We start from the raw sequence: 12,500 nt of genomic DNA on the forward strand, positions 1-12,500 counted from the left end.
CCAAAAAATTTCAACATCAATTTGATTCGCCCATTCTCTAAATAGCTATTCTATTGATTCGTGGATAAATTAATTTGTGTTTCTTCTATTTATCATCCAACAACTTTCTACCTTACCACCACAACATTGTCCTCAATTCTCCACACATATTTATACACAAAATGGTCACATCACTTACGATATATTTTCGCCCACTCATGTACATAATCAGGACAGGACAGTCCGGCCGACACTGACCAAACACTTTTTTTTCAATTTGGCCAGAAATATTTTTTCGGCCAATTAATCGACGTATTAAAACCACCCTCATCTTGCTAAATGTGGCTAAGTGCCTTAAACCAGTGTTATGTCGGACTGAGACGGATACTAAAAAAAAAGTTAAATTATAGTTTAAAAGACCTGAAAAATTACATTTTTAGGTTTACGCACTACATACGGTCTTTGCTTCGTACCCGAAAGGTACCGAGTTAGATCACTCGCCGCTGCGCTGTGTGGCCTTGAGCTAGTCACCTCGCCATAGTTCAATTTGCGGCGCTGCATTGCGGCTGACGCCTGGGTTATACCAGTCTTCCCTTGGAACAGACTCTAGAGAAAATTTTCTCCTATGAGATAAATAAATTGAATTTTATTTTATTATTTTAGAAAAAAAAAATTATTATTATTTTAAGCAATCTTTTTTTCTGATCAAAATGGAAATATGGCATTTTGTGATTCTATTGCAGTATACGTCCGAGGATGAGTCAGGTTACTCGAGGGCATAATAGTCAGTGTATTAATATTATAGTGATTTTATTGATATGACGACAATAGAGATAATGTATTCAATCATGATGATGATTATTATTAATATTAGTATCATTATTATTTGTTGTTAATAAGACGAAAATTGAATGCGAAGATATGGTAAATCACTTCACCGCCTTGCAATCAGAGTGATGGACTGTAAGGGAAAAAAAAAGAAAACATTAATAAAAAAGATAGATAGATAAATTGATAGATAGTAGTTGATCGCATTGTGAATCAAATCTGGTACTAAGAAATACCCAGAAATACAACATCGTTAAACAAAAAAAAAAAAAAAAAAAAAAAAAAAAAACAAACCCCAAAAACCTCCAAAAAAAGACAAAACAAAAAAAAAACAACAACCCAAAAACACTTACATCACACACACACACACACACACACACACACAACTTGAGCTTTTTTATAGTGCAATATCTCCGAAACGTGCTCAAAGCGTTTTACTAGCAACACTTAACTTGTAGGGCGAGACATGACACCTTTCAGGCGATATTGCAATATTCTTTTTGGAAACGACAGCGCTGTTAACGGCCAGGTGCTCATTTTACACCTGATTATGGTTTAGAGAATGTGAGAAAAGAGCATTTCCCAAGGACTCAACAATGCACCCCTGAGAACTGTACTCGGAACACTGGACCTTCCGATCCGAAGGCGGGTGTCATACCTCAAGACTACAAAGCCACACAAACACCCTACACAGGCCACAGTCAACACTGAGATATATACCTTAGCGGTCCGCATAGAAGGAAACACCTAGTATTTAAATACAAAGCTAAGGAATCACGCACACACACACACACACACACACAGAGAGAGAGAGAGAGAGAGAGAGAGAGAGAGAGAGAGAGAGAAAACTAGATAGATAGATAGAGATAGATAGATAGATAGATAGATAGATAGAGAGAGAGAGAGAGAGAGAGAGAGAGAGAGAGAGAGTGAGAGAGAGAAAGAGGTGGAGAGCGAGAGAGCTGGGGGGGGGGGGGGATTATTTGTATAATGCTTACAAGCTGGCTTGCTGCCAGAGAGTATTCATTATTGAGCACATCATACCATGTTCATCTCAAACGTAAGTCGTCCATTTGAACTAATGGGGTCGGATTTTATCAATGGCCATAGTTAGCTTATAGAGACTGACACTAGAGCTCTCTAAGACTTATAGTTTCACGTCATTTTTTAGGTTTGTGTAGCTTCCGGTGAGTTGTCGTTAGTAGAGTTCAAGGAAACAAGTTATTTCATTGGTTGGACTATTGACTACAACTCACGATTTCTTTTCTTTGTTTGACCGAAGACCAGTCTTTTGACGTCAATTTTTTGTCAGTGTCAGGCTATTGATAGTTCGAAGATGACGTCACTCATGCCTTTGTTATTGTTTTTGCCATCCGCGTTTATGAAAGGTTCTCGCTAAACTCTATTAACCAGACTATAAACCTTCAAGATTACCCATAGTTTTGTGTTTTGGCCAGTTTTACTTCCGGATGGCAATGTTGTGAACTTCTTATCCAAGTGCATACTATCTATAAGTTTACGATGGCTACGGTTTACCCCGGTTTCTATAGATAGAATGCGCTTGGCTAAGAAGCCCATAACATTGCCATCCGGAAGTATAAAGGACCAACACACAAAACTGTGTGTATCCATGAACGTTTATAGTCAGGTTAATACAGTTCAGTGAGCATTACACGGATGGCAAAAAACAATAACAAAGACCTGAGTGACGTCATCTGCATACTATCTATTGTAGTCTCACGATTTCTTTTCTTTGTTTGACCGAAGACCAGTCTTTTGACGTCAATTTTTTTGTTAGTGTCTGGCTATAAGTTTCCGATGGCTACGGTTTATCCCGGTTTCTATAGCTTGAAAAGGACAATAACATTTGCCTGCCAACCCTTAGGATAGGACGTGAAGTAATTAACAGGTAGATAACCACGCCTCTCGGACAATCGTCATAATGTAAACAATGGTAGTGATTGGTAGGCACAGCAAACTACAAAGGTTTTACTATCGATGGTATGTGTCTAAATAAAATACCCACTGTTCAACAGCTTGGTCAATAGATAGTATGCGCATGTCTAAGAAGCTCATAACATTGCCATCCGGAAGTGCCACGGACCAAACTGTGTGTAACCATGAACGTTTATAGTCTGGCTCATACAATTTAGTGAGAACAACTCATAAACGTGGATGGCAAAAAATAATAACAAAGTCCAGAGTGACTTCAACAGCATACTATCTATAGAACTAACACAGACAACTATGTATAGATAGTATGCGCTTGGCTAAGAAGCTCATAACATTGCCATCAGGAAGTATGACGGACGAACACACAAAACTATGTGTAACCATGAACTGTTATAGTCTGGTTACTACAGTTCAGTGAGAATCACTCACAAACGCGGATGGCAAAATATAACAACAAAGGCTTGAGTGACGTCATCTTCGAACTATCTATAAATGTAACCGTTAAAAATCTGATCGAGATAATCGTGTGATAACTAATCACCCATCTGGCGGTATAAAAACAATAACAATGATCAGAGAGAGGGCGATTTCATTCACGTTATTGTTTATAAACAACCAAATATGTTTATCCGAGCACGTGTGAGGGTGTGTCACAAATTTTAAGTTTTGATTGGTCAAAAGTCTACTGGTTAATTCTCATCAGATGTAACAAACCTGTTACCCAATCACTGCTGGGTGTGTTACGGGGGGAATCCCAAAAAAAAAAAAACCTCGACGTCACCCGGGATTGATCTCAGTTCCTTTGCACGTGAAGCGAATGCTCTACCAACTGAGCCATTGGGAGCCACGCTCAAAAGGAAGAAAAGTAAAAAAAAAATTAAAAAGAAGAAACAATCAAAGTTAGCATCAGATTCACCCAGATATACTACCGGTTGTTTGTTTGTTTGTTTTTTAATCAAGCTTTTATATAACGCAATATCCCCTAAACGTGCTCAAAGCGCTTTACATAGGGTCCTAGGCCAACAGCAACATTTATCATTCAGGACGGGACATGACGCCCGCTTGGCGATATAACAATATGTTTTTTCGGACAGAGACAACGCTGTTAACGACCAGGTACTCATTTTACACCTGAGTACGGTGAGAGAAACTGAGTAAAGATCCTTCTCCAAAAGGACTCAATTATGCGCCGAACGAGGCTCGAACCCAGGACCTTCGGATCCGAAAGCAAGTGCCATACCACTAGACCACATAGCTGTTTTCATAAATTGGTCAGATTAAATGTTTCATTGTGCAGATGATAAAAGAGCAGAAAAAAGTTGAGAAATTGCCTGGCCTTAGCCTTATGGGTATTTGTACTGTAAGGAAGTGAAAAATATCTCCTTTAAGGGGCAGCGTGGCTCAGCGGTACGGTCTTTGCTTCGTACCAGAAAGCTACCGAGTTCGATCACCCGCCGCTGCACTGTGTGGCCTTGAGCAAGTCACCTCGCCCTAGCTCAATTTGAGGCGCTGCACTGCGGCTGACGCCTGGATTATTCCAGTCTTCCCTTGGAATAGACCCAAGAGATAAATGTCCCCAATGGGATGAATAAAAGGATTTTATTTATTTTTTAATTTTTAATTTTTAATGCCTAGATCTGTTGGCAATAATTTATCAGGAACAGGTCTTATCCAGAGTGTAACAAAACATATTACTGTTTGTTTATTCAATTCACGTTATGAAAACCGGGATAAACTTGGGCTAGACTAGCCAGATGGCTTACTGGCTTACTGGCTTACTTAAAAATCATTCTTATTGACCTCGTGCAAACTGCAACAAGCCATGCAGCGTAGCGGGAGGTTTTGGGTTGGGGAAACCCACTTTAACGTCACAATATATTAGCCCAGGGGCTCAATTGGCTAATGCATTGGGGTAGTAAGTAGTAAGTAGTATGCATACTACTATCCGGTCGTTCTTGGCCTAAATATAACATAGGTAGGTACAAACTTAATTCGTACTTAACTCTAGTATTAATAACCGTAATGACAGTTAAACAAAGGTGATTGAAACGATAAATTAATAATAGCATTAACGTTATCGTGATGCATGTGGAAAAATAAAACGCACTTGTATCTGTCTATCTATGAAGGCATCAGCATCATCATCATTATTATTATTATTATTATTATTATTATTATTATTATTATTATTATTATTATTATTATTATTATTATTATTATTATTATTATTATTATCATTGTACGTACGTTACAGACTAGATAGCAGGCGAATTGACACTAATTGTCAATTAAACAAAGGGGATCAAAAACAATAAATAGATGCCCATAATGCGTGTATATATTGAATACATTGTATATATATATATATATTTTTTTATATATGACGCATAGTAACTTAGTAGCTGGCTCTTAACTATCGGAGCAATGGCGGACATCCTTATGAAACATTATTTCTCCGACGAGCATAAAAGCGTATCCAGAGGGGAAAAAACGTTAAAAATGTGATCATGTTTTGACTTTTAAATATTCTGATCACAAGACATATGAAAAGATCTAGCCAGCATGAAGAATAAAAAGTACCGATTTTCTTTGTTTAGAACCACGATGGCCGCCGTTGCTGGGCGACGTAACATTAGACTATTGAATCCAATAGAAGGACGAATGAATTTTGTGGCTAATTTTCTTTAAATGCATTTGTTTGTCAGTTAACTGTTTAAATCTCTCCTTACCACCTATTGGAAAATCGTCACATTTGTTGCTATGCACCCGCCACTTTTCTCATCCAGATTTCCTTTATTTTTGCTATAGATAGTATGCAGATGACGTTACTCGGGCCTTTGTTATTGTTTTTGCCATCCGCGTTTGTGAGTTGTTCTCACTAAACTGTATTAACCAGACTATAAAAGTTCATGGTTACACAGAGTTTGTGTGTTGGTCCGTTAAACTTCCGGATGGCAATGTTGTGAACTCCTTGGTCAAGCGCATTCTATCTATAGATAGTTCGAAGATGACGTCACTCAGATCTTTGTTATTGTTTTTTTGCCATCCGCGTTTATGAGTAATGCTCACTGAACTGTATTAACTTGGCCATAAACGTTCATGGATACACACAGTTTTGTGTGTTGGTCCGTTATACTTCCGGATGGCAATGTTATGAGCTTCTTAGCCAAGCGCATACTATCTATTGGAAAATCGTCACATTTGTTGCTATGCAACCGTCACCTTTCTCATCCAGATTTCATTTCTTTTCGCTATGGTTATAAACACTTGACACTCTGTAATTCTTTCTCCCTCTCCCACTCTATCCCTTCTCCTCCTCCCTCTCTCTACAGTGTGTGTGTGTATGTGTGTGTGTGTGTGTGTGTGTGTCTGATCGAAGATAGATATATAGATAGAGAGAGATAGATAGATAGATAGATAGATAGATAGATAGTAGATAGATAGATAGATAGATAGTAGATAGATAGATAGATAGATAGATAGATAGATAGTAGATAGATAGATAGATAGATAGATAGATAGTAGATAGATAGATAGATAGATAGATATATAGTAGATAGATAGATAGATAGATAGATAGATAGTAGATAGATAGATAGATAGATAGATAGATAGATAGATAGATAGATAGATAGATAGATAGATAGATAGATAGATAGATAGATAGATAGATAGATAGATAGATAAATGGATGTGTCTATTTTTGTGATGGATGGGAGTGAAGTTTTGGGGAAAATTCTGAAAATGGCTGGTAAGGAGAGAGTTAAATGACAGCATTAATATAACGTGAGTGGGTTGGGTTCACGGTGAGTAGGCACAGAAATATTGAGTGTGACTTTATTGATAGTATGCGCTTGGCTAAGAAGCTTACAACATTGCCATCCGGAATTTAATAATAATAATAATAATAATAATAATAATAATAATAATAATAATAATAATAATAATGATGATGATGATAATAATAATAATAATAATAATAATAGTAATAATAATAATAATAATAATAATAATAATAATAATAATAATAATAATAATAATAATAATAATAATAATAATAATAATAATAATAATAATAATAATAACAATAACAAAAATGATAATAACAATAATAATGATGATTATGTACTTTTATAGATAAATGATTTACCATGTGGCATAAATTCAGCCTGCAAACTGTTTGCAGAGGATACGAAGATCTATAGTACAACTGAACATCATAACATTCTCCAAATTGATATATTTTCACTTTTCAAATGGTCTACAACATGGCATTTGGATTTTAATGTTTCGAAATGTAAAGTATTACATATAGGAAATAATAATCCATGTCATAATTATTTTACCGATACTTCTATGTCAAATCTACTTTCCGTTGTGCCTTATGAAAAAGGTGTGGGAGTTAGTTTTGATTCACATTTGAATTTTGATTTACATATTGATAATTGTGTAAGCCGTGCAAACAGAATGATGGGAATAATATATAGAACCTTTATAAGTCTTGATAAAACCACATTTTTATTTTTGTATAAATCGCTCGTTCGACCATTTCTAGAATACGGAAATTGCATCTGGAGTCCATTATATAAAAGACAATCTATTAGTATTGAAAGTGTACAGAGGAAAGCTACCAAAAAATTTATACAATACAGTATTTATCTTATAAGGAAACGTTAGAATTTCTTGACTTACCCAGTTTGAAATATAGAAGAATTCGTGGGGATTTAATTCGGGTTTATAGATTGGTACATGGTATGGATAGGATAGACTTTTCTGATTTTTTTTTCATATTCTAATATTACTTTTCTAGAGGGGACAAGTTTAAGATTTTTGTCTCTAGATGCAAAACAAACATAAGACAAAACTGGTTCGGTATTCGTATTGTTCAGAAATGGAACAGTTTGAAATTTGAAAGAAAAGAATGCAAAATCTATGGATTATTTCAAGGTGTTAGTAGACAGGGAATTATATGATGGGAGATTTATATATGACGAATAATACGTGTTTGCTCTGCTGTTGACATGGCTTTCAATCTTGTATGTATATATTATGCATTATTATATTATTATGGTTATCTTCTATACGCGTGTGTATGTGTGTGTGTGTGTGTGTGTGTGTGTGCTTTGCATGTCACGGTTAAAGAAATATGTTTGACACCACATGAGTACATTTAAATTGAAATACTATCTTTACCACGTGTATCATTATTGTAATATTTAATCAATAGATTTATGGCATTACTAATTAATATTAAGGGCATTCAAGGGATCTTATCCTATTTTGCCCTATACCACATGTTATGTTAATAGAATGACGAGCTTCAATACATTGAAAGAACGTAATACAAAACCATTGATGCACTTTAAATTTCCTCATTAACCTGCGGTGATTGAAATTCTAGTCTTTCTATTGCCTGATTTCTTTTCTTTTCCTTGCTTTTTTTAAATGTTCAATTTTTGTTTACATGGATGAAAAAGAGATTATATTACAACATACTTGCCCGTGGCGAGTAATGATACCGACATATTTTGTTAATGTTAATGAGTCCTCCATAGTATAGCATGTAAGATATCACAAAAAGGCGTGTCTCTATCCATCTCAAATAATCTCAAATAATGCATGACTGATTCTACAGTTTAATCATTCAACTGCAATGAACTTTAAATACAATAAATAATAATAATAATAATAATAATAATAATAATAATAATAATAATAATAATAATAATAATGATAATAATAATAATAATAATAATAATAATAATAATAATAATAATAATAATAATAATAATAATAATAATAATGATGGCGATGATGATACACTAACAACTTATACAAATGAAAGATTTTGATTGGTGAAAACTGATCACATGCACCGGTCGGCCATTAAAATGCCCGGGCGTTGTTTGGTCACGATTTCGGCATCTATCAGTGCTCTGTATGTCAGCGTATGCGTGCGTGCGTGAGTGTGTGTATGTGTTTGTGTGTGTGTGCCTGTGTGTGTGTGTTTGTGCATTTTGATACACACTGCTTGATATTATTTCTTTTTTTCTTTGCCTAGCTGCTTTGTTTAAGAAGTATATAAGTAATAATTGCGATAATAGTTATGCCATTGCGTTTTCAATTTTCCAATAGCTAAGAATAATAATAACAGTGAAAGATCTCTCGAAGTTTTTATCTTAAATTCTATCTAAGGTTGTTTTAGCTAATGTGGCTATCTAGCTCATACTGAATGTGTTAAGTTATGATTGTATCATAATATTATCGTTCATTCTCGTGTCATTTTTATCAAATAGTTGTAATAAATAATAATGTGAAATTGAATGTAAGCTTCAATTTAATTACAAAAACAGATCAAACGAACGTTTCGGGTTTCCCCCTTTATCAACAAAACAGGATGAATGAAACACCACAGATGAATGAGATAATGTGATAGTGGCGTAGTAAAGATGTTTTGTTTATTCATAATAAAGAATAATGGGGAAACGTTCGTTTGATCTGTTTTTTAATTAAATTGAAGCTTACATTCAATTTCACAGTAATAGTTATTTATCCTAGCTTTTAGCAGCAACATTTACACCAAATAGTTGTAGAAAAAGCTGAAAACTAGATATCTAGAACCGATCTATTAATTTTAGGTAAAGAAGTAATGTGAGCTATCCCAGCAACCTTATATTGAACTCAATGAAATAAATCAAGTTTACAGATTTATTGATAAGGACTAGTGAATCTAAGCTTTCAGAATTTTAAGATAGATACTTACTCTCATCAATGGTAGTCTTTATTTTAACTTTAATGTTAGAAGTTAAATTTAAAATGAATGTTAAAAATCAGGTCTTCCTTCCAAATACGTTTCTTTTCGGGGACTGAGCATATAAAAGGCAAATTAGGTAACAAAAATAAAACAAAAAAATAAAGACCAAAGAAAAATACAAACACAAAATACATAAACAAAAAGTCTAACCTAAAAACTGAATCAAACTAAATTTTGTGGATGTATAACTGTTTTGTGTGTTATTCTCGTCCAGCATTAACACTGAGGGCTGAAATCTGTTGAAATTTTCTGGAGTCATGTGGAGATCTTTTCGTTTTCTCTCCAAGATTCGAGACTTTCCACCTTCCATTTCTAATATTTCACTATCTATCTGTAAAACGGAGGAGCAATTTGGAAATGAAGCTTTATCACAACTTTCACAATTTCTGAAATCTTGATTTATCATAATGAATTTTTCCACGATTTTAAATTAACTCTCTCCTTGCCAACCACAGGAAAATCGTCACATTCGTTACGATGCAACCAACAATTTTCTCTCATTCTGATCTCTTTTGTAAATCACAGAAATTTTAAAATATGTATTTTGTTATAGGTTTGATAAATTTACACCGTGTTGTAATGCTCATATTCTTGAATAACAAATATTATATATCGAAAATACTTTTTGCTTTTCTTTTTAGTAAGAAAAAAATATGTTTGTGTCGGGTGGGTGTGAGGTTTTAGGAAACATTCTGAAAATGGCTGTTAAGGAGAGATATACAAAAGTTTTAATTTGAATAGATAAACGATGGTAAACCTAAAACAATGATGCTGGTGTCGGGTTAAGGAGATATTTACAAAAGTTTTAATTTGAATAGATGAACGGTTGTAAACCTAAAACAATGATGCTGGTGTCAGGTTAAGGAGAGATTTACAAAAGTTTTAATTTGAATAGATGAACGATTTTAAACCTAAAACAATGATGCTGGTGTCAGGTTAAGGAGAGATTTACAAAAGTTTTAATTTGAATAGATGAACGATTTTAAACCTAAAACAAGGATGGCGGTGTCAGTAATGCTTCGAGTCTTTGTCATCCTCGCATCAACGACGATCACTATTCATTGCACGTCCAAGGATTACCATGACATTGGGTCTGAAGATGGAAACTCTATTGGAACAACAAGAAGAAGACCACCTGAAAAGTTGACAACGTTCTTTGATTTAAAGACTTTGAAAGAAATGAATGACGGAGAAGAAAATTTGAAAGATAAAGAAGAGAAGGCTCCGACAACACGGGAAGAGTTTGAAAATTCTGTCAAGTTGCAGGAAACAGCATTGACTCCGAAGAGGAAATACAATGACATTTTTAGGAGATTCATGAGACAGTCAAAAATGTATGCTAGAGCACAATTAAACAAGGCTGCGTGTGATATCGTAAAGCCTGAACATATTCTCATCCATAAAAGACATATACAAGAATATGGTGATAAAAACATTGAAAAGACTAAGGCAACACGACGCACAAACCATGCACTGTCAGAGAGATTTAAAATTGATTTCGTAAGCGACAGAACAAATTCTTGTAAAGAATCAATTCCTGGGAAAATACAACGCTCACAAACGAAACAAAATGATGTCAGATGCGAAACGACCACAACAAAACCGATCTCTCAGCGTCAATTTATATTTGATGTGATAAAGAAAACAATGATAATTTCAAATGTATCACGATATAAAGATGTAATGCTAGAGAAAACCCTATGTTCTATAGAAAGTAAAGGAAATGGAGGCGGTAGAGAGGATATACATGACACTCGATACAATTCAGTCGATGTGCATTCAAATGCCAGCGATTTCCAGACAGAAAAAGTTGAGAGTGTCTTGTCAGCTGAAACACAAGGAAAAACAATATTCTCCGACATTGAATTTCCTCATGGCAAAAATATGACTAAATGTGATAATGAAACATTGCCAAAGAATATGGACCACTTTTCAATAAAAGAACCAAGTAAAAACAAATTTCGCGGACGACGAGATGTTCTACCAGGTCTGGAAAACTTAGGGCCGATGGATTATGATGATGATGATGATGATGATGATAATAATAATAAGTTGGTACATTATCGAGATCCGTCATGCCGAAATAAATGTGGGCAGACTAGACTAACTCCCTGTTCATGCGACTACGCCTGTTTTTTGTTAAAGGTCTGTTACGATGTTCCTATACTAGACTTGGTTGCTATTCTAGTCAAAACTCCCGTTTTTTTTTGGGTAATTAGTGTGTTATGGATGTGTCTATAACGATTTAATTAGACGAACAATCCATTTTCTTGCGACTACGCTTGTTTTTTGTTGTTGTTGTTAAATGTTTGCTTTGGTGGTGTCTATAACAATGTTGCTATAGATAGTATGCGCCTGGCTAAGAACCTCACAACATTGTCATCCGTAAAGAACTAACACACATGACTATGTGTAACCTTAAACGTTTATAGTCTGGTTAGTACCGTTTAGTGAGAATTACTCATAGCAGCGGGTGGCAAAAAGCAATAACAAAGACCTAAGTGACGTCAACTTCATACTATTTATACTAGACTTAGTCCCAATAGGAATCAATAGTCTGATGTCATGTCCGCCCAGCCAAGAGCAGCTTGGTTCTAAACAAAGACAATCAGTACTTTTTATTCTTCATGCTGGCTAGAACTTTTTTCACATGTCATGTGATCAGAATGTATAAAAGTCAAAACATGATCAGATTTATAATGTTGTTCTCCTCTGGATTCACATGTCGGAGAAGTATTTCATAAGGGCGTCCACCATTGTTCCGATAATTTAGAACCTGTTTCTGAGTTACTATGGGTCGTTACAAGGGAAATGACATCTCGACTGTTGAAGCGTATTTCTTGTGGCTACGCCTGATTTCTTATTTTGTTTTCGGTTAGATTTAAATAGACGATTCGGTCCCTACTCTTGTGACCACACCTGTTTT

At 34.8% G+C, this 12,500-nt stretch overlaps 2 protein-coding genes across 2 annotated transcripts in view; one reads left to right on the forward strand and one right to left on the reverse strand.

The window, feature by feature from the left end:
* Window positions 1–136, reverse strand: part of LOC144959693 (uncharacterized) — a 16,820-nt gene extending 16,684 nt beyond the window's left edge. Inside the window, exon 1 of the mRNA XM_078892376.1 lies at window positions 1–136. This exon is cut by the window's left edge and continues 173 nt beyond it. The gene's annotated coding sequence lies outside the window, so the exon portion shown is untranslated.
* A 10,079-nt stretch (window positions 137–10,215) lies between these two features.
* Window positions 10,216–12,500, forward strand: part of LOC144959894 (uncharacterized) — a 21,190-nt gene continuing 18,905 nt past the window's right edge. Inside the window, exon 1 of the mRNA XM_078892733.1 lies at window positions 10,216–11,719. Coding sequence (XP_078748859.1) covers window positions 10,547–11,719 — 1,173 coding nt within the window. The 5' untranslated portion in view covers window positions 10,216–10,546. The remainder of the gene's footprint in view (window positions 11,720–12,500) is intronic.

This window comes from Berghia stephanieae, chromosome 14, assembly GCF_034508935.2.
Source record: "Berghia stephanieae isolate SIO BIC M18660-M18661 chromosome 14, UCSD_Bste_1.3, whole genome shotgun sequence".
NCBI lineage: Eukaryota > Metazoa > Mollusca > Gastropoda > Nudibranchia > Aeolidiidae > Berghia > Berghia stephanieae.